This window comes from Leptinotarsa decemlineata, unplaced genomic scaffold (genome assembly GCF_025532065.1).
Source record: "Leptinotarsa decemlineata unplaced genomic scaffold, Ldec_3_MD MMD2_tig00000505_RagTag_RagTag, whole genome shotgun sequence".
In the NCBI taxonomy this organism is placed as follows: Eukaryota; Metazoa; Arthropoda; class Insecta; order Coleoptera; family Chrysomelidae; genus Leptinotarsa; species Leptinotarsa decemlineata.
In genome coordinates this window covers 17,403,772-17,429,878 of record NW_027412549.1, presented here as the reverse complement: position 1 = coordinate 17,429,878, position 26,107 = coordinate 17,403,772, and the positions used below count along the sequence as shown (strand labels likewise).

At 34.5% G+C, this 26,107-nt stretch overlaps 1 protein-coding gene across 1 annotated transcript in view; it reads left to right on the top strand.

Moving 5' to 3' along the window:
• LOC111509072 (uncharacterized) overlaps positions 1-23,998 on the top strand; it is a 160,585-nt gene extending 136,587 nt beyond the window's left edge. Inside the window, exons 3-6 of the mRNA XM_074174097.1 lie at positions 2,094-2,339; positions 12,839-13,187; positions 16,346-16,686; positions 20,222-23,998. Coding sequence (XP_074030198.1) covers positions 2,094-2,339; positions 12,839-13,187; positions 16,346-16,686; positions 20,222-20,588 — 1,303 coding nt within the window. The 3' untranslated portion in view covers positions 20,589-23,998. The remainder of the gene's footprint in view (positions 1-2,093; positions 2,340-12,838; positions 13,188-16,345; positions 16,687-20,221) is intronic.
• Positions 23,999-26,107: the final 2,109 nt, after the last annotated feature.

Sequence of the window (26,107 nt, the reverse complement as noted above, 5' to 3'; positions counted from 1 at the left end):
CGTTGAAGTATGTCAAATTATAATTTTAATTTGACGTGTTTCCGGATTTCAATAAAATATGTATCGTAACCGAAATAATGAATTTATTCCATTTGGCTTTCACACACTGTATACATATCGAGTGGTCCAACGAAAAGTATGCACCTTGCTTTTTTTTTGTAACTTAACGCAAAAATGCTCGGACAGGTCAATTTTGCTTTTGAGGGAGACACATTTTAGATGTATTTTTCTACCTGTGCCTTCAACCCCCTAGCGAGAGTGAGTAACAACCCTAAAATTTTAACTGGAAAGTGGGGTGGAGTGATATATCATTTGAAAAGGCACAAAATTCTCTTTCCAATGATACCTAATTTGTTGTATTTACTTGAATAGTTATAAAAAAAAGCAAGAACATTTACTCGATATTTTTGGTGTTAATGAAAATGCGGAAAAAACGGAATTTTTATCACTAATACATTCCTCAATTTCTCTCGTGCGTTTTTTGGTTCAAATAACAACAGCAGATGAGTGTACAAAAAAAATTTAGGCAAACGTTCATTGATTCAGTTCGCTTGCTTTTGAAATTATTTCAACTTTACTGTAAAAATGGTTTATTCCATTTCTGAACGAGTTGCAATTGTTAAACTTTATTATCAACATAATAGTTGTGCTAGACTTACTGTTCGCCTCTTTAATAACAGTCATCCCGGGAAAAATGTGAATGATTCGTACGTTGCCAAGTTAGTCCAAAAGTTTGTCGATACCGGATCTGTCTGTAATGTGAAACACCAGCCACGGAAACCGATCAGAAATGAAGCAGTGAAAGTCGCTGTTTTGGGACATGTTGAATTGGATCATACTCAAAGTACCCATCAGCTTGCTGCAGCCTCAGGTGTCTCCCGTTCGTCCATAATACGGATATTAAAAGCCTATAAATTTCATCCGTACAAAATTAAATTAGTACAGGAACTCAATGAAGATGATCCTGATAGAAGGCTGCAATTTTGTGAACATCTGAGCCAGCTACTAATTGATGATCCGCACCTATCATGCAACACGTGCTTTTCCGATGAGAGTACATTTTTTTTGAATGGAGCTGTGAATAAGCATAATTGCCGTTACTGGGATGACAGTAACCCACACTTATTCCGAGAGGTCCATACCCAGTACCCTCAAAAAATCAATGTCTGGTGTGGCATATTAGGTAGTCATATCGTAGGGTCACTTTTTATTCCTGGGAATTTAACTGGTGGGGTCTACCTGAAGATGCTTGAAGATACAATTGATCCTCTCATAACAGAAATAATTGAAAATGACCAAAATCATAATGATGATCGGCTTCATTTCCAGCAAGATGGAGCACCTCCTCACGATGTTGCTCCGGTAAGAGAGTTTTTAGATGACCGATTTCCTGGACGGTGGATTGGAAGGAGAGGCCCCATCGAATGGCCTGCCAGGTCACCTGATTTATCGCATTCAGACTTTTTCTTTTGGGGACACTTGAAAAATAAATGTTTTGCTACGCAGCCCGAGTCCATAGAAGATCTTCGCCAACTTATTACAGCAGAGTGCAGAAGTATAACACCTGTTATGCTACAGAATGTTAGGAATAGATTTGAACAAAATCTGTATTATTGTACTGGGTTGTAGTTGTTTTTCTTCATAATACCTACATGTTTGAGTGAAATACAACAAATTAGGTATCATTGGAAAGATAATTTTGTGCCCTTTCAAATGATATATCACTCGACCCCACTTTCCATTTAAAATTTTAGGGTTGTTACTCACCCTCGCTAGGGGGTTGAAGGCACAGGTAGAAAAATACATCTAAAATGTGTCCCCCTCAAAAGCAAAATTGACCGGTCCGAGCATTTTTTCGTTAAGTTACAAAGAAAGGAGAAAAGCAAGGTGCATACTTTTCGTTGGACCACTCTGTATAAACATTCCTCTTGAATCACTCTATCTAATAAAAAAACCCGCATCAAAATCCATTGCGTAGTTTTAAAGATCTAAGCATACATGGGGACAGACAGCGCAGCGGGAAGCGACTTTGTGTCATACTATGTAGTGATATCTCTAATGTTTGGTAACTTGAATCGCTGTTTTATTTACAGATTTCCGTCTATGTTCGATTTAGAATTCAACAATCTCTACTGGCAAACTTTGAGGACGACGAATGGTACTTTTCAGTTGTACGGGGCGTATTTAGACAAAAGAGCTAATAATAGACTGGGGCCTACCGTTAGGATACTAGGCATGATAGACAGAATAGAACCAACTGTTACAACCTACTGTCAATTCTGGTTTGATGGAAAAAAAGACCCCGTTATCGGAAAGAGCTTCGAGTACAAGTATATTTGGTAAGTATTATGATGGAGGATAGACAAGTACTTGAGAAATAATTTCGTTGATGAGTCCTTTACGTAAGTGGTTGCTCTTGGACATGTAAGTGTATGTGCTGTCTTGTATAGCCGTTACTCTTGAATATATTACTGAGATTTTCCTCATTCGATATGCTTGCATATTCTGTTCTAATAAAAGTCAAAATTATATGATTTGTGCAGGTCTAGTTAACAGAATTAACACCGTTATGCTAACGGTGCTGTTCAGTGTGGTCAATTTAAAGTTATCAGTGGAAATATTTAGAAACTGAAAAAATATTCATTTATATACACATCACTGTGTTTGGGTTGAACCACGTCTGGAGTTTTCAGCCCTCCTTCAAAATGGATCCACAAACCATCATCAAATTGACAGAGCAATCCTTCGTAATAAAACTTCTCCATCCAGTACCTGAGATCCAAAAGACAACAACGTTTCCCACAAAGCTTTTCTTCCCTACATTAACGGTGTTACTGACAAAATTGTCCGAATTCTCAAAAAACAGGCCATAAAAACGATATTCAAGGCCAACAATCCAATTGCCATATTCCTTCGTTCCCCAAGGACAAAATTGTCAATGAATCCCAGGGCATATATAAAATTCCATGCTCCGATTGCTATAGAACATATGTAGGCCAGACCAACAGACGTGTGACAAGTAGAGTATAGGAACATCAGCTTGCTGTCCGAAAGTCAGACCCACCCTCAGCCCTGACCAGCCATCATCAAGGGACAGGACACAATATAGACTTTCGAACATTAAGACCATCGACATAGCGAAAACACTACAAGCTCGAATAATTCGCGAGGTCATCGAAATCGAGAAGCGACCTTCCTGCCTCAACAAACGTGATGACGTTCAGATACTTCCAAATATCTGAAAGTCGCTAATTTTCCGATGTCCAACCCCACCAAGATGTCCGGTGAATGTAATCACCCGAAGAACTGCCCCCACATTTCCACTTCAGGAAGATTCACACATTTTTTTTGTATAAATATGGAGAAGTAGAAAGCCAAAACCTTCCTTCCACATTTTTCATAGATGTCAAAATAGTCAAAGGTTTTTCTCGAACCTAACCCTTCATTGCATGATTTTTTATATTCGTCTTGTTCATCGCTCATAAGGCTTGTTTTTGCATGACAATGAATGGAAAAATATTTAAAAAAAATCATTTAATTTCAATACATTTCCTTTTATGTGTTGCAGAAATGCAACACCATGTGTACGCTATCAATATTTAGGTGGTATGAAACTGAAGAAAACAATTTTTTTTGTTGTAACAAAGTCCAACGCCACACTTGGAACAAGTTGTTTGTGAAATTCCTGTACATCTTACTCTCTTCTCTGTGCAAATGGGCCAATATCCAATTGAATTTTGTCTCACGTCTTTGGGAGGTACATGTTGGGCGGGACCCCTCATTTTTTTTCTTTTGAATGTCTGTTTCAATGGATAAAGACGGTCTACCTCTTTTTTCTCTTTCCCGCTGTACACCAATTCTACACATACATTCTGCTATTTCTGTTTTGAACTCAGACAAAGTTGACAATTTGTCAGTACTTGAAACGCTGAACCAAAGCCTGCTTATGAAGTAACCAAGAATTGACCACTGCCAAATCTAACAGATGATAGAACAGTCTGAAATACAACTTTTTACTGCGTAGTAATATTTTGTGCCGTGCCAAATGACTGTTCAACTAATCAACACCACCCATGTGCCGGTTGCATTCCTTTACAATGTATGGGCAATCCACTTCAATTCTTTCCTTTCTCTTTCTATCAAAACGCTGAACTTTACTCAGAGGTTTTTCTCCAGCAAAATTCGATAGGAGTGTTAGTTTTATTGTCTTTCCAGGCAACATTTGAAATTTCTGTGCCCTTATATGAGGCAACATATTCATATGTAGCACCTCTGTCTGCTTTTTTCATAGCTTTCTCATCTGGCAACTTACAGTTTGATATCCTATTTCTCCGTACAGTACCCAGGCTCAGTATTCCTCTTCCAGCTAAGTATGATATCAACGGAATCGAGGTATAATAACTATCGAAGTAAATTCTGTGATACAGGTTGTCTGTACTTCTGCTTATTGGAATAGAAACTTACAACTGATTGAACGGTGTGTTCCATTTCTGCAACAAAATGCAATGAAGGGCTCATATTCGAAAACAGTTTTTAAATAAATTGTTTTTAAAATTGGCGAATTCGCCAGTGTTTCAATTAGGGCGAAGATGGATTTTATTAATATTTGGTTTCGCCTTCAACTGAATCCTTAAAAACGGAACATGAAAAAATCCTGTGTGGATCTGCTTATATGTAATAATAATAATAATTCATTCAGCGATATAAGGGTACAGATTGTGAAATAATACACCGGAAGCAGTACCGCCTGTGTGTGGATATACCTACATACATATACAGTGTCATCCCCAAAGAATGCACCATATGAGAAACTTATTTATTTTATTAAGCGTTTTTAGACAAAAAATTATTCTTGATAAAAGTTTGTGCATCCCCTAAAACCACATGTGCACCAACGTAATGCAGCAAGACACACGTAATAAACGAGGAGCCTTCAAATATTTGATTTTGAAACAAGAGTAAAGTACTCTTATTTTAGAAAATCTCGGGAAATGTTATTCAGAAAAGTTAAAAAAAAAAAATCTAGATTTGAAATCATGACCATCTAAATGAAATTTTATTTTTTACACAGTTTTTTTAAATGGGGACTACGAAAAGAAAATTCCCAAAATGATAAATAGACAGCATCCTGTATTCGACGGTTCATTTCAATATGATTCGAGTAATTTTCGGTGTTAAAAAAAATAAAAATAACTTTGCACCAAAAACTTTGAAAATTATTTTACTCTTCAAAAAATTGACCGTGGTTAACATCATAGTTGTGTAATTCGCAATATTACAGGACACTGTTGCCACAGCTACCCCGTACGGGGTAGTTCTACCCCTCTTGAACCTAATTCCACCCTCTCGCTCCCCTCAAGTAAATCTACCCCGCTCAGATATAAAGCAAAAAAATGTAAAATAAAAATTGAAAAAATTAACAAATATTTGGGGTTTGATTTTGAATCTACCGCGTTACACAGGCCGAGTACCCTTGGCAACGTTGGCGTCGACTGATTGTCTGACGCCACTGGCGGCGGTTCCTTGGGTTGTGTCTGTATGTCTGTATGAATGTGTCTGTATGTAAGACTCTTACACCGATAGTTCCGATATTCTGTGACTGAGTACTGAGTTACACCACAATGCACTTCTGCTCTTTCAATGATACCGATCGCCGTGATCATGCTCTGTGCGTGTGAAATGTTATTTGATGTTTGTGACATGCCATTCGACATTTTTAGTTAAAGTTGAAAACGTAAATGTGGAAATGTTTATATTATGTGCAATCTCAATCTGTGATGTAAATGTAGTTATATGTGTAGTCGAAGTAACCGATATTGTGCACTATTAAAGTTGTCGGCACTCTCAAAGGCCAAAAAAACCAATACATAGAAATGAACCGGCAGCAAACTAGTCCACGTGGACTGTAGACTTGGCGTTTCGTATTGGATAATTTTTATTAACCGAGTGTTGTGATTGGCTGAAGAGTCATAAAAGTAAATTTTAAGTGATGTTACGGTTACGAATAGAAATCATGGAATGCAGCCTTTGGTTATCGCCGTCGTGTTCAATTCAGGTATTGATCGCGATTTGAGTGTTGAAATTCGATATTGGTGCAGTTATATGTACTCAAAATTTCTTTGTTATCTATTTAAAATTTGGCGTCCTTGGACAAGTACTAATAGTAATAACGACTGTGACAACAACGCAAACTTTCTCCAGTGTAGTAATTCCAATAGCGATGGTGAACAATGAGAAAAAGAGATACTATTGAATTAGATTCGGATGCATTTGAATATAGAAACACAGAGAGTATGTATATAAGAATCTACACTCAAGTTTGGTTTCGAGGGAAACAAACTATTACAAGCAACATCAGATTTGACCGAAACTCCTTTCTCAACTATGCGTAAAATAGTCAAAAACAAACCTTATGAGTGATGAGTGATCATCTTCAAGAGTTTCATCTTCCTCTTGAAGATGATCACTTGGTGATCGAAACACGTGTCGAGGTGTTAAAAATAACGATTTGGTGTTGGGAAAAAAATCCAGTAATATTCATTACTACACCAAAGGTTCCAAACAGTACATCACAAGAACATTTCTCGAGATTTTTCAAAATAAGTGTACTTTACTCTTGTCTTAAAATCAAATATTTGAAGGCTCCTCGTATATTAAGTGTGTTTTACTGTATTTTGTTGGTGTATGTTCAGTTTTAGAGGATGCTCAAACTTTTATCAAGAGTAACATATTGTCGAAAAACTCTCAATAAATAAATTTCCTATATGGTGCATACTTTGGGGATAACACTGTATAAGGCTAATATAAAGTAATATAACAATATTAACATTCAGAGGAATATTAAAGGTCACAATTTGAAAAGAAAAAAAACTAAAATTAATTTATATGTAAAATGTATATACATGTATAGGATTCAGTATAAAATACTATCAAAATTCCAATAAAAAAATGTATATATAAATTCAAGAAGTGGTAGAGAACTTGGTAATTATTGAGAGTGATAGAAACATATTTGAAGTTGACAGCAATAGAGCGTATATGTACAATATGGGTGGTTGAGAATGAAGAACGAATATAAAAGAATGTATGGTATCATTACGCTTAAATAAATGTGTACATGTAAGAATAGTGTTGTATGTTATGCAAATGTGAGTTTTTTATCGTGGAAAATTGTGGTGAACAATTATCATAGTAGTTAATAAAATTAAAGTTTTTCTATATGATTTTTTTTTATTTTTTCAATTTTCAATTTGGGAGTCTCGTTTTTCAATTCTATAGGAAGTATATTAAACGCCTTTGGAACTAGAACTCTGTAACAGTTTTGGTCAATTGATTTGGATGCGAAGGGTATTGAGAAGAACTGTGTTGTAGTTATACTAATAAAAAATAATTATCTCAGACCAAACATATTAGACTCTTTATAAAGAGCGTCGCTTGAATATCTATTATTTCTGTTGAGAATCATTCCCATAAAACGTTTTTGTGCCACTTCAAGATGTTTGAGATGACTTTTAGAGACCCCCTTCCATTCTATGATTTCGTAGTACAAATGAGATTCTACTAAACTCATTATATAATTTTAAGATGTTTTGTATCGAATATTCCTGAAAATTTTTGAATCTCCACAAAATGCATCGGAGTTTTTTTTACCAGATATTCTACATGTGAGTTCCACTTTGAATGTTTTCAATTATAATTGATTTTATCTGCTTAGAGTATGGCGAAGTTATCATCCAGTGTGCTTTGATTGAAATGCGGAAGACCTGTTTTGTTGCTGCAAAAATTTAGTTACAGGGTTTTTTCAGGTTTATCGGAAAGCACTCTATATTTTAGCAATTTTATAATGTAAAGAAAGTTATTTTCATTTTTTTTCAGTTTTTGCCAGATTTCATCTTCGTATATAATGACAGTATCATCTGCGAAACGTATTATTTCACAATCTCCTTTTGTGAATAAGAAATTTTTCATATATATTATGAAGAGAATTGGTTCCACCGTGCCTTGAGGTACACCACACGTACCCGCTGTGTTCTGCCAATCAAGTACGATCTCATTAGTTTTTTATTACAGAAACAGGGTCGTTATCCGGGAGTGAATCAACATTTTAGAAAAACGCAAAAGAACCTCTCAATTTTTCACTGACACTCTTTAGCTATTTTTGGTTCCACCTCCTTTCGCAAGGATGACAATCACCCCAAAATTTTCAAATCGCTTTGGGGTCAATTAAGGGGTCGTTTGAAAAGACTTGAAATTCTCTTCAAAATGCTCGGATTTTGCATTTCACTATATCTTGATATACTCAGTGTTTTTTAAAGAAACGTGTATTTAAAAAAAAAATCTTGACTAGGTGAATTGTCAATGTATCGTTGATTTTATTACTTCATTTCAATTCCAAATATGTATTTTATGAGAAACAATTTATGTCGATGAAAACAATCAAGTCAAATCTAAGGATTTTTTTCTTTTCATAGGCAATTAAATAGATATTTATTGGAACATGAGTGACTTATTCATTCAATGTATACTTTCTAAAATAATCAAATAATTCATGTGGCGTAGTAATAATGTTCATTGATTTCTTTAGGACATCCTAATATGCATACATTGTTTAAAAAATATACAAATAAATGACATATAAATAACAAAAATGATTATATGAAGAAAAAAAAAACGCATTTTTCAGTGATTCCAGAATGGTTTCAACATGAGGATATACATAACAAATATATTACAAAACAGAAAAAAGAAAATCAGGGATGAGATTTTATATAGTTCATGAGTTTTTTTTTCAATTAGAAAACATTTATTGAATCTTTCAACGAAAGTGGGAGTTTTTTATACTCATTCAAACCTTTATAAAATAAAGACTTCATCGGACTAGTCAAATTAATTCGAGGAAGGTGGAGTTTTTGGAAGCTACTCGCATTTGTTAAGTGGTTATGGATTTGAGATTTATACATACAGAATTTTTCAAAATAAGTGGGAAGCAAGTTATGTGTTAGTTTGAAAATGATTATCATTGCTAACTCGTACAGTCTCTGGGAAACAGACAGCCACTGCAATGTACTCAACATGTTTGATATACTGTATACTGTATATATACCGGGTGTCAACGAATCTATTAGACAAGTCATAACTTCTAGACTATTAGGTGTATCAAAACGAGATTTGGTACAGATAAATGGTATGTGGAGAGGAGAGTTTTCACATATTTTTCACTTTCCGGTCACTTCCGGTTTCAGCGGAAATGGCTCCGGTTCTGAATTTTTAAATGGAACACCCTGTATATTGTAACATTTTTGGATTTCTGAGACAATTCTGGATCAGAAACTGACATTTCCGGAAGTTTTTCAGCCTACTTGATTTTTTCAGAGTCACTTTTAAAATTGCATCTAGGTGGCCATGATCGGACGTAAACTAATCTATGGACCTCAGGTGATATCAGAAAATTGCAATAGCGGAGTTTTAGTGACTAGTGTGTTGAATATGAATGAGACAAGTTTACAAAATAACATTTTCGTGTCTAACTATTATTTTTCAAATGGCGACCATTTTTTGACAAGCACTTTCCGAAAAAAGGATTTTTTGACATATCTAACGATACTAATTTATTTGCGATTGGATTACAAATAAGAACATAAATTAAATATTACTGAGGAAAATACTCGATACAAATTCATTTACTTTTGTCAAGGGTGCCATGGATAGGAATGATGCATAATATTTTGCGGTTATTTCCATCAAGTCCACTTTGGAGAACAAAACGCTCACCTAGGTTATGACAGTGACATAAGCTTTATGAGCAGAAAGTAGAAGTTTCTCTTGATTTTTGTTAATTTTAGTTTAATTTTTCGTCGAAATTATGTATACTCAAAGTGAAAAAGTGGATATGTTGTTATTGTTTGGAGAATGCCACAGAAATTCAAGGAAAGCTGCTGAGTTGTATGCTCAGAGATATCCCAATCGGCAACACCCATCTCATCAGTATTTTCCCTATGTTGAGAGTCGTTTTAGGCAAGAGGGAAATCGAGACCCAGAACAGAGGTTTGTCATAAATGAGGAGACTGAGATTAACGTTCTTGCTATGGTAGAAGTTGACAAAACGGTTTCTTTAAGAGAAATTAGTAGAGAAATGCAGATAAGTCACGAATCAGCAAGAAAAATACTGAAAAAGCACGGATATCGAGCATTTAAATATCAGTTACATCAACATTTGTATGCTGACGACGGCAATAGAAGAGTAGTATTTTGTGATTGGTTGCTTCAAAATCATAGAGTTAACCCAAATTTTATCAACTTCATTCTATTTTCCGACGAATCACGGTTCACAAATAATGGCATGTTTAATAAGCAGAATTGTCGGTACTGGGCCCAACAAAATCAACATGCAATGAGAGAGGGCAATTTTCAAGAAAGGTTTGGCGTCAATGTCTGGGCTGGTATCGTTGGAAACAGAATAATTGGTCCAATATTGTTTCAAGGTCAGTTAACAGGGGTTAGATACTTGGGTTTTCTTCAAAATGAAATCGAGGATCATCTTAATGATATGCCTTTAGAAGTTTTACGGCAAATTTACTTCCAGCAAGATGGAGCACCACCCCATAATAGCAGAGACGTACTTGATTTTTTAATAGAGCATTTTAATAATAGAGTTATTGCAACCAACGGTCCAGTACGGTGGCCTGCCCGCTCACCGGATTTGACTGTGTTAGATTTCTTCATTTGGGGATATGTAAAAGAAAGGGTCTACTATGCAACAGCCCCAGCCACTCTCGAAATCTTAGAAGAAAGGATTTAACAGGCATTTAGAAGTATATCGCCTCAAATGTTACAAAACGTGTTGAGAGAAACAATTGAACGAGCTGAAATGTGTCTTGAACAAGGAGGGATGCACTTTGAAAATTTACTATAGTGGAATTTTCAAGAACTTAGGATATTGCAAAAAATCTAAGTGCATCGCTGAAATTATTAGTTAAATTTGTTAAATTTGTTGATCCAATCGCAAATAAATTAGTAACGTTAGATTCGTCAAAAAATCCTTTTTTCGGAAATTGCTTGTCAAAAAATGGTCGCCATTTGAAAAATAATAGTTAGACACGAAAATGTTATTTTGTAAACTTGTCTCATTCATATTCAACACACTAGTCACTAAAACTCCGCTATTGCAATTTTCTGATATCACCTGAGGTCCATAGATTAGTTTACGTCCGATCATGGCCACCTAGATGCAATTTTAAAAGTGACTCTGAAAAAATCAAGTAGGCTGAAAAACTTCCGGAAATGTCAGTTTCTGATCCAGAATTGTCTCAGAAATCCAAAAATGTTACAATATACAGGGTGTTCCATTTAAAAATTCAGAACCGGAGCCATTTCCGCTGAAACAGGAAGTGACCGGAAAGTGAAAAATATGTGAAAACATTCCTCTCCACATACCATTCAACTATACCAAATCTCATTTCAATTCTCCTAATAGTCTAGAAATTATGACTTGTCTAATAGATTCGTTGACACCCGGTATACTCAACATGTTTGATATACTGTATACTATACCTATTCCTCATTCCACGATTCTGTAACTTTTGTAAAGCCGATACCTTATTTTGGTCCAATGAGTATAAATGACTAGCACAATAATCAAAATGGGGTTGGATTATACAATTATATAATGTAATTTTTGAGTACATCGAAAGCTGAAATGAAATTTCTGACAAAAAATATATTGTTTTAAGTAATTTTTCTGTTTTTCAAAAACAAAGAGATAAACGATTATCCACCATGAAACCTAAGTATTTGAATTCACTTACGAACTCTATTACATCACCTGCAATTTGTAATCTTATGTTGTGTTTGTTGATGAGTGATATCTCATAACCAGTTGATAAGATCATATGTTTTGTTTTGGAGGTGTTGAATTTTAGTTTTGTTTTGGAGGTGTTGAATTTTAGTTTATTGCGATTCATGTACTTGAAAACATTTCTTAGTTCATTAATCATTTGACCAGCCAGTGTTTCTATATTATCTCCTGAAATTGATAACAAAGTATCGTCTGCAAAAAGGTTCATGAAATCACACCATAAACGGTATCTATATCATTTAGGTAGATTCAAAATAATATAGGTCCCAAAACACTCCCCTGAGATACCCCGAAAATGACATCGCGAAATAATTACACTGAATCCTTCATTTTGGTTACCTGTTTGCGTTGTGATAAATAATCAGTCAGCCATAACAAAACAGTTTCTTGATACCAATACCTTGCAGTTTATTTAGTAATATGTGGCGATCAATTGTCTCAAAAGCTCTTTTAAGATCTAAAAATATGGCTACAATATAATGTCCCTCATCCATTGATTCTTTCCATTCATTCCATTTCTATTGATTGATTTGTGACTTGTAATGCAGACCCACATGAATGGTGTTTTCTGAAACCTGACTGATATTTTAGTAAAAAAATCATTATTTTCTAGATATTCAATGAGTTGATTATGAACTGCGAGTCCTAATATTTTTTCAATACAAGGCAAAGTGTTGATTGGTCAAGTTCCCAGGATTTATTTGTGTTAGGGACATTCCGAATTGGCACAAGGACACTGGTTTTGAGCTCCTTCGGGAATCTGCCAGTGCTCAAAGATGTATTTATAAAATGCAACAATGCATGTCCTATAACACCAAACGTTGTTTTAACAAATTTTTGCAATTACGTATCTCACTGCTGTATTTCATTTCCACTCCGTTGATCAATTTATTAGTAGACAATTTGTTAGTAGACACATCAATAAACTAATCATTGAAAATTTCAATATCTAGAAGACTGCTCAATTACCTTAATCTGTTCAAGGTACAAAAAATGGGGCAACTATAAACAAGGGATTTACCAGCCGTACCTGATAGCATGTGTCATTCCCCAGAAGTTCAGAGACCACATACCTCAGTCGATTTCTTTAGTGGAAAAACAGTGCGACAACTCCACTAACAACCTGCGAATCATTTACGAAAAACCAATTGAGAAGAAGGACTTCGCCGTTTGCGTGAAAGGGCTCGATTTCCTCCATGAAGATCTATCTGTGAGACTAGTCGAATGGATCGAACTTCTGAATTTGCTTGGAGCCGACAAAGTATTTTTTTATGAGTTGCAAGTACATCCGAACATTAGTAAAGTTTTGAAGCATTACGAGCAGGAAGGAAAGGTAAGTTGAAAAGTCAGATTCCATGATTTTCTAATTTCATGGATACTTTTTTGTTATTCTGGTTTCTTATTCTAATGCACGATGATCAAATGTAATAAACATCAAATTTTCATGTTTATCAATGTGAGATGTTTTGTGGTGAGATGTCAAGTTTCATACTACAAACATACTACAGAAAAACCCATAATCCCCAATGAAAGCGGAGCGTGTAAGTAAATAGGGATTTTGCTTGTACGTAAATCAAAAAGTTTTATGCAGAATTTATCAAGTTGTTTTTCGAAATGGTGAGTTTTAATAGAGTGTTGCGTATTTCTGCCTTACGCTACTTGCTAATTAGTAAAGTAGGCAGTGTTAGTCGAAAATATATTTATCTATTTATTTATGATTCAAACAGGGCTACATGGCCTTATTACATGAATCGAAAAATTGAAATATAAATTTACACTGATATATTTGTATGGCTTACAGTCTTGATATATAATCTATCATCTTCATGGCTCTACTCAAACTGAACGTTTTATCTTCTTGTTTGTTCTTTTATACGGTTAGAACGCCGGATGTCTCTTCAAACTTGCCTGTACTTGGGTTACATCAGGTAATATCCTGTGTGTTGGTGTTTCTCTAGGTTCATTGTATCTAGGAATGTGTGGGTAGGTAGGTAGTTCCAAAGTGAGTGGGTCTATTCGACCCTCCACCGCAACCCACAAGGGTTTATTGTGGCTCACACCTATTCACACTCGGCCAAATAAACCCAGCTTCTTAACGAAGCCGATTAGTTTGTATGGTGAGTGGTCTTACAGGGCAGATGGTGAGAGTACGGATCTGCCGAACTCAAAGAACCTGATTCGGTCCCCAGCGGGGCAGGCACAAAGTATATGCTCTGCTGTTTCATCATTTTCCAGACAGAGGCGACACACACTGTCTTCCGACAATCCAAGTCTCTGCATATGTTGATTCAAATAACAGTGACCTTTAAGAAGGCCTGTTAGACATCGTAGTTCATCCCTACTGTAGTCCAACAACTTGTAATGGATCGTATGGTATCTCAGGGTTATAGTGGATCAAACCTGGCTCTTTGTAGTGAAAAGCAGAAATGTGGTAGACTGTTTATTCTCAGATGACTTGACAAAACTAAAATAGTGCACGTTTAGATTTACACTTGAATTTTATATTCTTACCTACCTAAAATGCAGGCACCAACCAAATATCAAAAGGATAATATTATGAGTTTTATTCAACCAAAAGCACGAAAACATTTTCATCAATGTGTCGATCTTTTCTGACTTTTAAATGGCCTTGCAGTAACCACGATCGAAATAGCCGTTGCCGTTTTTATGTGGAACTAAAAAAACTCGCTTTGAAAAACCCTTCTCGACCTGCTAATCGTAGCCCTGCCTAGAGCACATAGAAATGTAATGTGGGTTCTATAACGAAGTGGCGCTGTGGAAATCACGTTTCGCTACAAACTGGAATCAACCTTCGAAGGGTGAATAAAAGCCTTGGAGTGAACCAATCCTGGAAGATTATGCCAGAAGTCCATAAATCTTCTTGCCATCCAGGTGTTCAGTGTTTGTTTGGCAAAACCCAAAGCGATGCCAATGACAGTTTCTGGTGCAATGAAGCTGCTTGCAGCACCCTCCTTTGCAAGATAGTCCGCAGCTTCATTGCCTTCCAGGCCAGTATGGCCAGGAATCCAGACCAGAGATAATATGTTAAGTCTTCCTATCGAGGAGAGTCGTTTTTGGCAGTTTGCTACCAATTTAGACGTTGCTCAGTAGGAGCCAAGAGCTTCCAACGCTGCTTGACTGTCCGAGAATATTTTTATTGACTTGTGAGTGAGGTTGGATTTATCCAATCTCTCCGTACACAATTCAATAGCGTAAATTTCCGCTTGAAATACAGTCGCATAGGTTCCTAGGCGGGTAGATAGCTCTGTCCTGGGTCTGCGACTGAAAACACCTGCAGCAGAAACGGCAGGTGTTTTTGATCCATCTGTGAACCAACAACTATCTGCTCTTAATATTTCCTTCTCCCGGAGGTTCCAGTCCTCTCTACTCGGGAATAGTACTTTATAAGGCAGTTCGTAGTTGACAGTTGGGGGCATAAAGCCAGAGGTCATTTCCAAAATGCTGTGACTTCCAATGTCAACCAACAGTCTGTTGCACTCTGCGTTGAATTGATTTGTGCAATTGGCAATGTGCACAAGTCTATATGCAGTCCATCTAGCCTCTCTTTCCAGAAAAATGTGGAGAAGAGGTAGATCTAGAAGGATCTCCATGGCCGCTGACGGTGTGTTACTGATGATTTGTTTGGGACCTAAACCCATAGAGACAGTCTGGCTTTGTGTAAAACTTTTTCCAAGTGAGCGTTCCAGGTGAGTCTCAAGGACAATGCCAAGATATTTCACCTCCGTTCCAAATGGAATAACCACACCATTGAGGGAAAGTGGCGTTAGATCGTCCAATTTTCTTCTCTTGGTGAAGGGGATTAACACAGTTTTGCTGGGGTTAACAGACATCTGCTCCCTCAGGCACCAACTGTGAACAACGTCCAACGCGCTTTGGATGGTATATAGTTCCACGCCAGACCAGCTCTATACAATTTTGTGAGAATAGGTAAAATTATTTCCAGTCCGTTTTGAAGAAGAGCTGGAAATATACAATCCTCTCCGGCAGATTTGAAGGGCTGAAAAGACTTGATAGCCCATTCAACTGCCGGTGCTGTGATAACCTTTTTTACGACGTCCCAGTCGTTCTTTTTTAGGCGTGTAGCGCCCTCGAAGATGGGCGGTCAAGAGTCAGATTTCCAGGGAAGTGGTCTATAGGAGTGTGTATTCAAAAGTCATAATTCACTTATCAAGTAACAAATACAAATCAAAACTCAACATGACCTATCATTCAATATACTCCACAACACAATTCACACATTCAGATGCCTCAGAAATATCGAAATGAGAGGTCGTGACTTTCTTTCTTTTTCCATGTCAAAAATGTGAATTATGAGAATGAGTCACATGATCTTTGGTTGCAATAACCTCAGTTATGGTTGCCTAATGCTGATTTACAGCTTATTTGGTTATGGAAGATACATTTATCAAAAATTACTACCTACTTATTTCATCAATGAAGTCAAAAAATATGTATTTCTTTTTGTTCAAGGTGCAAGTAACTCCAATCAATCTAGCCGGAGGACAACCGAATGCCCCATCTTTTCAACACCTTTACTTAACGAAGAAAACGAATCACAAAAGGCAAAATGAACTGATCCCGTACAATGACTGTTTTTACAAACATATGTACGAGTACAAGTACATTGCCCTTCTAGACATTGACGAAGTGATAATGCCGCTGGAAGGGACCACTTGGAAGGAGCTAATGGAAAAAGTTCTGCCGAAAGCTTTGAAGATCAATAAAGAAGAAAGGGCGTCTTATAATGTTCGAAATGTTTACTTTTTGGATGATTTGTTACATAATCATGGATGGTTCAAAGAGATTCCTAGGTGAGTTTGAATATCCCATCGACAGAATTTCATGACCAAATATAATCTAACAGAAAGAAATACCTAACTCTCATCGCAAAGTGTGACACTATTTTTTCATTTCTATTATTCAAAGTAATCTTGAAGATGTCTTTCAAAGATATCTTTGAAACATCTTCAAGATATCTTTCCAGAAATAGGATGTCAGTTACATCTTTGTACTATAGAGTCTACTACTGAGTTAGTTGTTATCAAAGGTGGTGAAGCAATAGAGATAGTGCTCTGATTATCCTCAAAGCCAATACTGTCAAAAATGAAATCAATACAGTTTGAAACGTCATTAGTCTGGTTCACATGTACTCGATTTAGATCTTTTTGGTGACTTTTTCAGCCCTGTCCAAAAATTACGACCAAGGTGTCATTAGATTCGTATTTTTGCCTTGAAAGTTTAAGGAAAGGTCCGAAAACGCGCCGATAAAAATTACAAAAGTTATAAACAATTAAGTGAAAAAAATGGGGCTTTAGTTTTTTCTTAATATCTCGGAAAATTTTCAAAATTTTGGAAATTTGAAAAAAGATTTGAAAAGATCAATGAATTTGCGTAAAAAAAGTCCCGACTCCCAAAACTGTATCTCGATTATTTATAATTTTTACAGAGCCCTCAAAATAGAGCCAAAAGCGGGTAGTCTGGCTTTCGCGCGCCTTTCGTCACTCTGACATAAAAACAAAAAAATTATTTAAACATATTAAATGTAAATATTAAGGAATGAAAAAATTCATAACGATCAATAATTAAATAAATAATAGGACTACAACTTTAGTAAAAGGCTTAAATTGTTAATAAATTCATAATGAACAAAAAAAGACTTGAAGCATATTTATCATAACTGCAAAAGTTTGAAAGTTATTATAATTATAAAAGCGAAGGAGCGAATGAAAAAGACAAGTATCAAGGTATCACAATATTAAAAGTTTTATAAAAAACAGAATAAATAAAAAAACACATATTTACTCCTATTATAGAACAAAGTATTGAAAAAAATTTAAAAAAATAATTTGTTCATAACAATTTTTTTAAATAAACAATTAAAAAATTATAAAAAAAAAGTTTTTTCAAAACCTTAAGGAACAATAGAATTTATGATTTAAAAAAAAACGGTTCCTTAATTTTAATATTTAGTTACAAAAAACGATTGTTAATTAACAAACGCATTTTTTAGCAACAAAGACACTTTTTTAAGAAACCATTTTTTTTCTAAAAATCGTGATTATTTTCAATTAACATAACGCAAAAAAATTTTCTAATTGCTTATAAACAATGTGTTTATAATAAATGTATTAACAATAGTTGTAAAAAATTAAAAAAAAATATTATTAATTATTTTTAAGACATTAGACATTGAAACAATAAAAAATTAGAAAATAACAATTTTTTTATTTTGGCAACGGTAATCTATTTTTTTGCCTATTAAGGATAACTTCACCAAAGGAAAAAAATGCCAGGGTTTTAGTTTAATAATTATAGGGATTTTTATATTAACTTTCAATTAAAAAAAAGTTATTAATTAACAAATTTATAATTAACGTTAAAATTGGGATAAAAATTTTTTGACTGCGGATTATTGTTTATTGATGTATCCCAACATTACATGAATTTTTTCATTCCTTAATATTTACATTTAATATGTTTAAATAATTTTTTTGTTTTTATGTCAGAGTGACGAAAGGCGCGCGGAAGCCAGACTACCCGCTTTTTGCTCTATTTTCAGGGCTCTGTAAAAATTATAAATAATCGAGATACAGTTTCGGGAGTCAGGACTTTTTTACGCAAATTCATTGATCTTTTCAAATCTTTTTTCAAATTTCCAAAATTTTGAAAATTTTCCGAGATATTAAGAAAAAACTAAAGCCCCATTTTTTTTCACTTAATTGTTTATAACTTTTGTAATTTTCATCGGCGCGTTTTCGGACCTTTTCTTAAACTTTCTAGGCAAAAATACGAATCGAATGACACCTTGATCGTAATTTTTTGTCAGGACTGAAAAATGTTACAAAAAAAAGTACATGTGAACTAGACTACATCTCAGATTTTGTCCCTAGATAGCAGGTAGAGAGAAAGGTCCTCAAGAAAGGAGGAATGTCAGATCTGATGATACAACCCTCAAAAGACCGATTTTATAAACCTAAATAATTATTCATGTTGTTATTTCTAGATTGACTTCTTGAACAAAGCTATTTAAAAGACTTTTTCGTCGCCCGTACAAGATTGCTATATCAAACCAAGCTAACCAGGCTAACTTGGTTAGCGAAACGCGCGTCGAGAGGCAGCATTTTTGTTCTGGTGAGGAAAAAGTGTGTTCAATATGCTCATTACAAGCAAGAGGCTCCAAATTCCACTTTCAAGTCCTTGATTAAAAATAAATATAGTTTAAAAAAACTAAAAAACATGCTTTTAAAGAACATCAAACTAAAAATTTATTTTTTTGAAATAAGCTTAACTTATGGCGCTTTGTGCCATATTTTTTGGCACAAAGCGCCTGTCACTTTTTTCACAATAATACTAATATTTTTTGTTCGTTATTGTTTTAAGCTTATTTTAAAAAAAATATTTTTAACTTTTTTTTGACGTTCTTTGAAAACGTGTTTTTTAGTTTTTTTAAATTATATTTATTTTTTAGTTTCGTATAATATAAAAGCGTATTTTTTAGACTTTTTCAACAATATTTATTTTATCTAAACTTTGGTATCAATCAGCCGTATATTGTTTAGTAAAATGACCATTGATATTTTCCTATTCCGGGGAGGGAGCCTTAAAATCAGCTACGAAACCCAAAGAAGGCAGCGCGTGTTAATAACAAAAATATGAATTATATGAAGGAGGGTACAGCGCCATCTGCCCCCATATAGAGCAAGCAGTAATGTCGATAATTCTGTCAAATACAGATCCCAAGCATTCAAACGGGAATAAATATGAAATGAAAAGGAGAGTTACAAACAAACAAACATACATACATACAGATGAAACTAATAAAAGTGTGTTAATTAATTTTTAAAAAAAGACATCAAGACACTAGTAACATAGTATGTATGTTATAAGCAATTATAAGTATTTCATGGCAAATTGGACGGGGTTTTCAGAAGGGAATAATTTTTGAGAAAGAAATGTTTTAGCTTTCTACTTTTTCATCTTTATACAAAAAATGTGGGAATCTCCCAAAAACAAAGAAAGCATTCAATTTCAAAATAAACCCCTTTCAATTTTAAATATATTTTCAGCTTTAGCGACATGCATTCGGACTTTAAAATATAATTTAAACCTTTTCAGAGCATTTCCTTTGATACCTTTCAATTTTTTAATCATACAGTGATCAATTGTTTCAAAAATCTTTCGTTTAATCCTGACTTCAATTGATCATCTGTGAAACCAAATGAGAATTAGCGGTTTCAGATTTTTTCTAATTCATGCTTCTCATTAGTTTGAACTAAATTCGGTTGTTTTTATTTTCATTCACTTTTCTATATCTGATTTAGTAATATTTCATTTTATTTTTTGCAGATACATGCACATGATGCAGCATGTATACCGAACAAAAAATTTCACAAAACCAGGACAATACGTTAAATGTTTCCACAATACAGAAAAGGTCCTGACCCTACACAACCACTTTCCTCTGAGTTGCCTGGGTAGTGGATGTACGAGTTATCCCATCGAAACTACAGATGCCCAACTTCACCATTATAGAGCTGATTGTGTGAAAACCCTGAAGAAAACTTGTGAAGAGTTTCGAAAAACCAGCGTGATGGATACTACGATATGGAAGTTCAAAGATACCCTAGTGGCTAGGGTATCATCCACTTTGAGGACTTTGGGATTTTTCTCTAATACCGAGATCAATACAAATTCGAATATTCGAAAAAGATAATCAAATACTGTGAAACTGTGATTCTTGTTTTTCTTGGCCCAAAGAAAGGTCAAACGTTCTATGTAAATTGACCAGCACTTGAAGTAGATGGTGAAATCCCAGAATACAAAATCACAAGTGATCGGGTTTTTGAAATTTACAAACTGTGCTTATTTTGAATATGCGGCCCAGTTAGAAAAAATGCATTTCAAAAAGACACTGTACTTTAAGAAAGTAGAAACTATCGGAAAATAATAAGTGCCTGGATCAATCAAATATGAAATGGATATTTTTTGTTGCAATTAAAAATCATACATCATACACGTCTCACGTAGTTTAGTAACTTTTCGAGAAATTTTCAATGAAGTGTTTTTCAGAAAAGCAACACGTGTTCCATAATACATATTCATATACAAGCTATACTATACAGGCGTTATAATACTAGCTATAGTATAGACAGTTAGTATAGACACACTTGAAGAAGCTGTTATTGCTATACAATAGCTGAAGAAGCTGTTATTTAGGCTTGTCTGCACTATAGTTAGTACTATCACATTACATACATGCCCAATTTTTCTGTCTTACATACAAGAAGAGGTTCACATGAGCCATCATACATACATACAAAAAGGAGTTCATATGAGCAATCATACATACATACAAAAAGGAGTTCATATGAGCAATCATACATTCATACAAGATGTGGGTTCATATGAGCAATCATACATACATACAAGAAGGGGGTTCAAATGAGAAATCATACATACATACAAGAAGGGGTTCATATGAGCAATCATACATACAAGGAGTTCATATGAGTAATCGTACATGCAAGAAAGGGTTCATATGAGCATGCAATCATACATACATACAAGAAGGGGTTCATATGAGCAATCATACATACAATCATGAATACAAGAAGAGGTTCGTATGGGCAATCAATTGTGCTCACTTATCTCCCACTTCTGTTTCAAGCAGTCTTAATGAGTGGTATTTAAAAAGTTTAATTGTTTGTTGCGTTATTCAGCTTCTGTCCCATCTAAAAGGTGACAATTATATGTCATAGTCAGCCTGAAAGCCTCAAATATACTCCTAATTTTCTTCCTCTTAGAGCTGCACATTTTGATAAGAAAACCTTACGGAAAGGATATTTTTGTATTTGTGTTCTATCATCTCTGAATTGGTATATTTTTCCCAATTTCCCATATTTGATTGGCCTCAAAGTTGAAATCATAAGCCAAAAACAAAAAAAATCGTGATCAACACCAGACCCATCATAAGTCTCAAAAGTGATGCTGGACTGGTGTCTTTGTAAGACAAGCCCGAGCCTCATGAATAGTATAACTTTTCTTGGTGGTATTCATCTTTTTACATTCGTTTACCCCCCTGATTTTTTGTCTAAGGTATAAATATATTCAATTTCTAAGTGAAACATAACTCATTACTGATTTTATAGACATTTCTTGATTTTTGAAATTAAATAACTCAGTAACTAATTGTTTTTGCAAATTCCAACGATTCAAAAAACTTTAAAACAATATTTTTGAACAATTACTCAGTAGAATAAAATTTCAAAGCCTCTCTCAAAAACTGTTATCATTGCATTTTCTATGCAGCTCGGTAATATCTGGGATTTCACAAATTTGAAAATCAGTGATATAATTGATCAAAGAATGTAAACTTTCACGGCTAGAGGAAATTGTGTCAAAGCTATTTTCCGGGATTTTCAACCGCGATCTGCAGGTTTTTATGCCTGACGTTTCGTCTACTACTACGGTAGACATTATCAAAGGCATGAGGTAACGGTCAAAGTGCTTGAGTTGTTGCTCCCAATGCAGAAACTATTGACTCTGGTTTTATATTATTGGTAGGCGTGGCTTCTTTTCTCCCAGTTGGATTACCTGAATTTGTTCCTGTACAATTAAGGATGGATAGCTAGATTTTATTAATGTTCATTGCAATGAATAGTCAAAAATGAAAACGGAAAATAGCTGTGACACAGTGATATAATTGTTGAAAAGTATTTTCAAGTTTTGAACAGACTTTGCTGGCTGACCTTGACTAGAAATTTTTCAGTTACCTATTTTGAAATGATGAAAAAATACTTGATTGGTATATTCTACTTCAACGTCAGCTGGTCCCTACAAGTTCCTTCCATTTGAAGCTATCACTTTCAATTTTTGACAAGACTGGACCAAAACACCAAAAATTTTCTAGATGTGTTTTTGAAGCTTTGATTGTCTTAAAATTCAATCCCATTCAGATTATTGTGATGTATTACCATCTTGTTTTAATTATTCAAACATTGAATACAATTTCCGCAGTTTTCATTGAATGTGTAAGTAATGAAATCAGTCCCTCTACACTCGAAGTAAGTTTAGCTTTTCCAAAAGTTTCTTTGGAGAGAAGAATGAACTTTGATCACTATGCACGTGTAAATGTATCCGCACATCACATGTTTCATTCGAATAAGTATGATATATTTTAGTAAATTTATGTGATATGAAATACCCCTCCTCAATACAAGTCGTTCGAGAAAGTTCTGACTTGAATTTTATTCAACTAGTTGAATAAAAATGTTTTTGAACTGTCCATATTTAAGTAAATACAGATTCTCTAGAGTGGCTTCTGGAACTATATCTGTAACTTATCATTCAGTAGCTAGGAGTTACATTTAGGAATTTGTATATTTCTCGAAACAACTGTGATTTCAAATGATGTTGAATTATAAAACAATGAAATTAATTCTTGGTGAATAAAATGTTTTGCTCGATTCCTTACATGGATAGCTGAAAATATGAAACTAATATGTGAATTGTCCTATTTTTAGTCTTTGGATTTTGCTCAAATTGTTGTTTATTTGCCATTTTATATTTCTTAAATCTATCAATTGATTATATTAGTTTTTAGTTAGTTCATGATTCTTTATATTCAATTCACTATGCATAGTTTTGCTTCATTCATAATGATCAGCATTAACACGAAAAAACGTTTTACATACAGTTAAGAATGAAATTTACAAATTCAGATCTCCATTTTTCGATTTTTTTAGCTATGTATTATTTGAATTATTTACTTAGAAATATATTTTTCTTGTGATTAACTGCCAGTATATTTCGCAGGTAATCTTTTATTTTCCTAATAGTTATGTACTTTTTGGAATGTAACAAGATGTATCAAAATATTTTTGATGTTTCATTCATGGTATTTGTTTTTTTATTGGAAATATTTTTTTACATCTTCCTGTAAATAGTATCCCGACAGCAAGGGTCTTATACTTTTAGATTGTACTCTGCATATTGATAAAAAATGTGCCTTTCAGTGAATTCATATCTCGAATGAATATAGCCAAGTACTATTTATTATGTATTTATCAATTTTGTATGTAATTACCGAAATACAATTAGTTCAAATACAATTGAAGTATTGAAGGCATTGTTTTATTTCATTTGTTGTTATCAAAAAAAAAACAATGCACATATTGTAGTTCCTCCTACAACAGCTACCTATGAATGAACATGTTTATCCTGTTCTACTAAACACAATAGATTTCAATATTTGACTTCTGATATTCAAGGCCATAATGAACATATAGTAGGTTGTTTTTCCCGTTTTTATGAGTCTAATTTAAACTGCAAAATCTCTGTGAAAACTCAATCAATGGTCCTGATTGGCAAAGGTTCTACCGGTGAGAAAGTTATCGAACGCTTTAAAAGATTGTAGTCAGTTGGCGAGAGGTATTTCATTTATTTATTGATTATCCGTTTGACTTATAAGTATGTATAGGATTTGTCCAGCCGGTTGGCGAGAGGTTTTGGGAGTATGGTGGGAGAGACAGAACTTCTGTTGTAGAGTGTCCACTTTTCTTGACACGTGACGATCCAAAAAAGGATCGTTTTGGTAGCGTAAAAGCAAAGCACAGACCTCGAAACATGACAAATTTTGTTGATCGTTCAAATCGTGGGCCACCCACTTATCAAGCTTTTTAACTTTTCCAATATGTTTTAAACCATTAAAAACCTCATTGGAGCTGTAGCCCAGTTTTTCCAGTCCTCAAATCCTCGTCCTGGTCGACCACTTCGGGGCTCGTCTTCGAGGCTAAAATATCCGGAACTGTTTTGCAAACTAACGTCGAACAGTGCATTCATTAACACTATCATTGCCAAATGCCTGGTTAATTTTTTGGGCTGTTTCGAAAGCGCTTTAGTTCAATTATATGTCATCTGCTTATCAAAATATTTATTTAAACCCAGCAACTAAAATGAAAATTGAACGAGTTATCAAAAAAGTTTGTAAGAAAAAATTGTCCGGTATTGATGAAATTCCTGGTCATGTTATTAAAAAGGTTGCCACTGTGGTTTCTGAGCCTTCAACTCATATAGTTAACTCCACTTTCATTGAGGGGAGGTGTCCTGATATACTGAAAATGTCGAAGGTTTTGCCAATATACAAAAATAAGGGCTCTCGATCTGACTGTGCATCTTACAGGCCTATATGGCTACTCAGTCAGTTTTCTAAGATTATTGAATACTGTTTCTATCAAAGTTTATATAATTACTTTGAATCAGATTATTTTCTTCTAGTCAGAATGTTTATAGTTGGTGCAATTGATCAACTCATTAAACATGCGCTGGAAATCTTAGAAAACAAACAGCAGACTTTAGGGTTATTTTTTGGTTTAAGCAAAGCCTTTGACCTAGTTGACTATGACATACTGTTACACAAATTGCAGTTTTTTGGTATATGAGGCTCTGCATTGAATTGGGTTGGATCTTAACTGACTGATCGTAGTCAGCTGGTCTGTGTGAATGGAATGAATTCTGAAAGAAAATGTATATCAAGAGGGGTACGTCAAGGCTCTGTTTTGGGACCCCTTCTATTTTTGGTTTTTATAAATGATCTTCCGAAATTTTGTTCAAAAGCTTCCATTACTGTTATTTTTGCGGACGATACTAACATCTTAGCATCTGCGGGAACTATGTCCGAAGTAATTGTCAAAGCTAATGAAGTAACTGATCAAATTGAGGAGTGGTGTTCTATAAATGGCCTGCTGCTGAATTATGCTAAATTTCAATTGCTCAACTTTGTTACTAAAAATTCAACAATTTATAAAAGCTATTTAGTTAGATTAAATAATGAAACTTTACATCAATTGTACTAAATTCTTAGGTGTTGATATTGACAATAAACTTACCTATACCTATTTACTTCGTCGGTTAAAACAAACAGTCTCTCTTGATGTTCTCAAGCTTTTATACCACAGTTTAGTCAGTAATTTCCTATGATCTTGAACAGTGGGGCTTATCAGCTAAAGCTAATGAAGTTTTTGTTATTCAGAAAAAGGTAATCAGAATTCTGGCCGGTGCATCTTCAAGTGATCACTGCAGGTAATTATTCATTCTTTATAGTTTATTAACAATGCCTAGTTTGTATATCTACCAAACACGGATATGTTCAAAATCTGTTTTTTCGTTAATCAGCTGTCGCCCCCATACGAACGACAACTCTCAGAAGTTGAGAAACTTGTGCGAGCTAAGGAC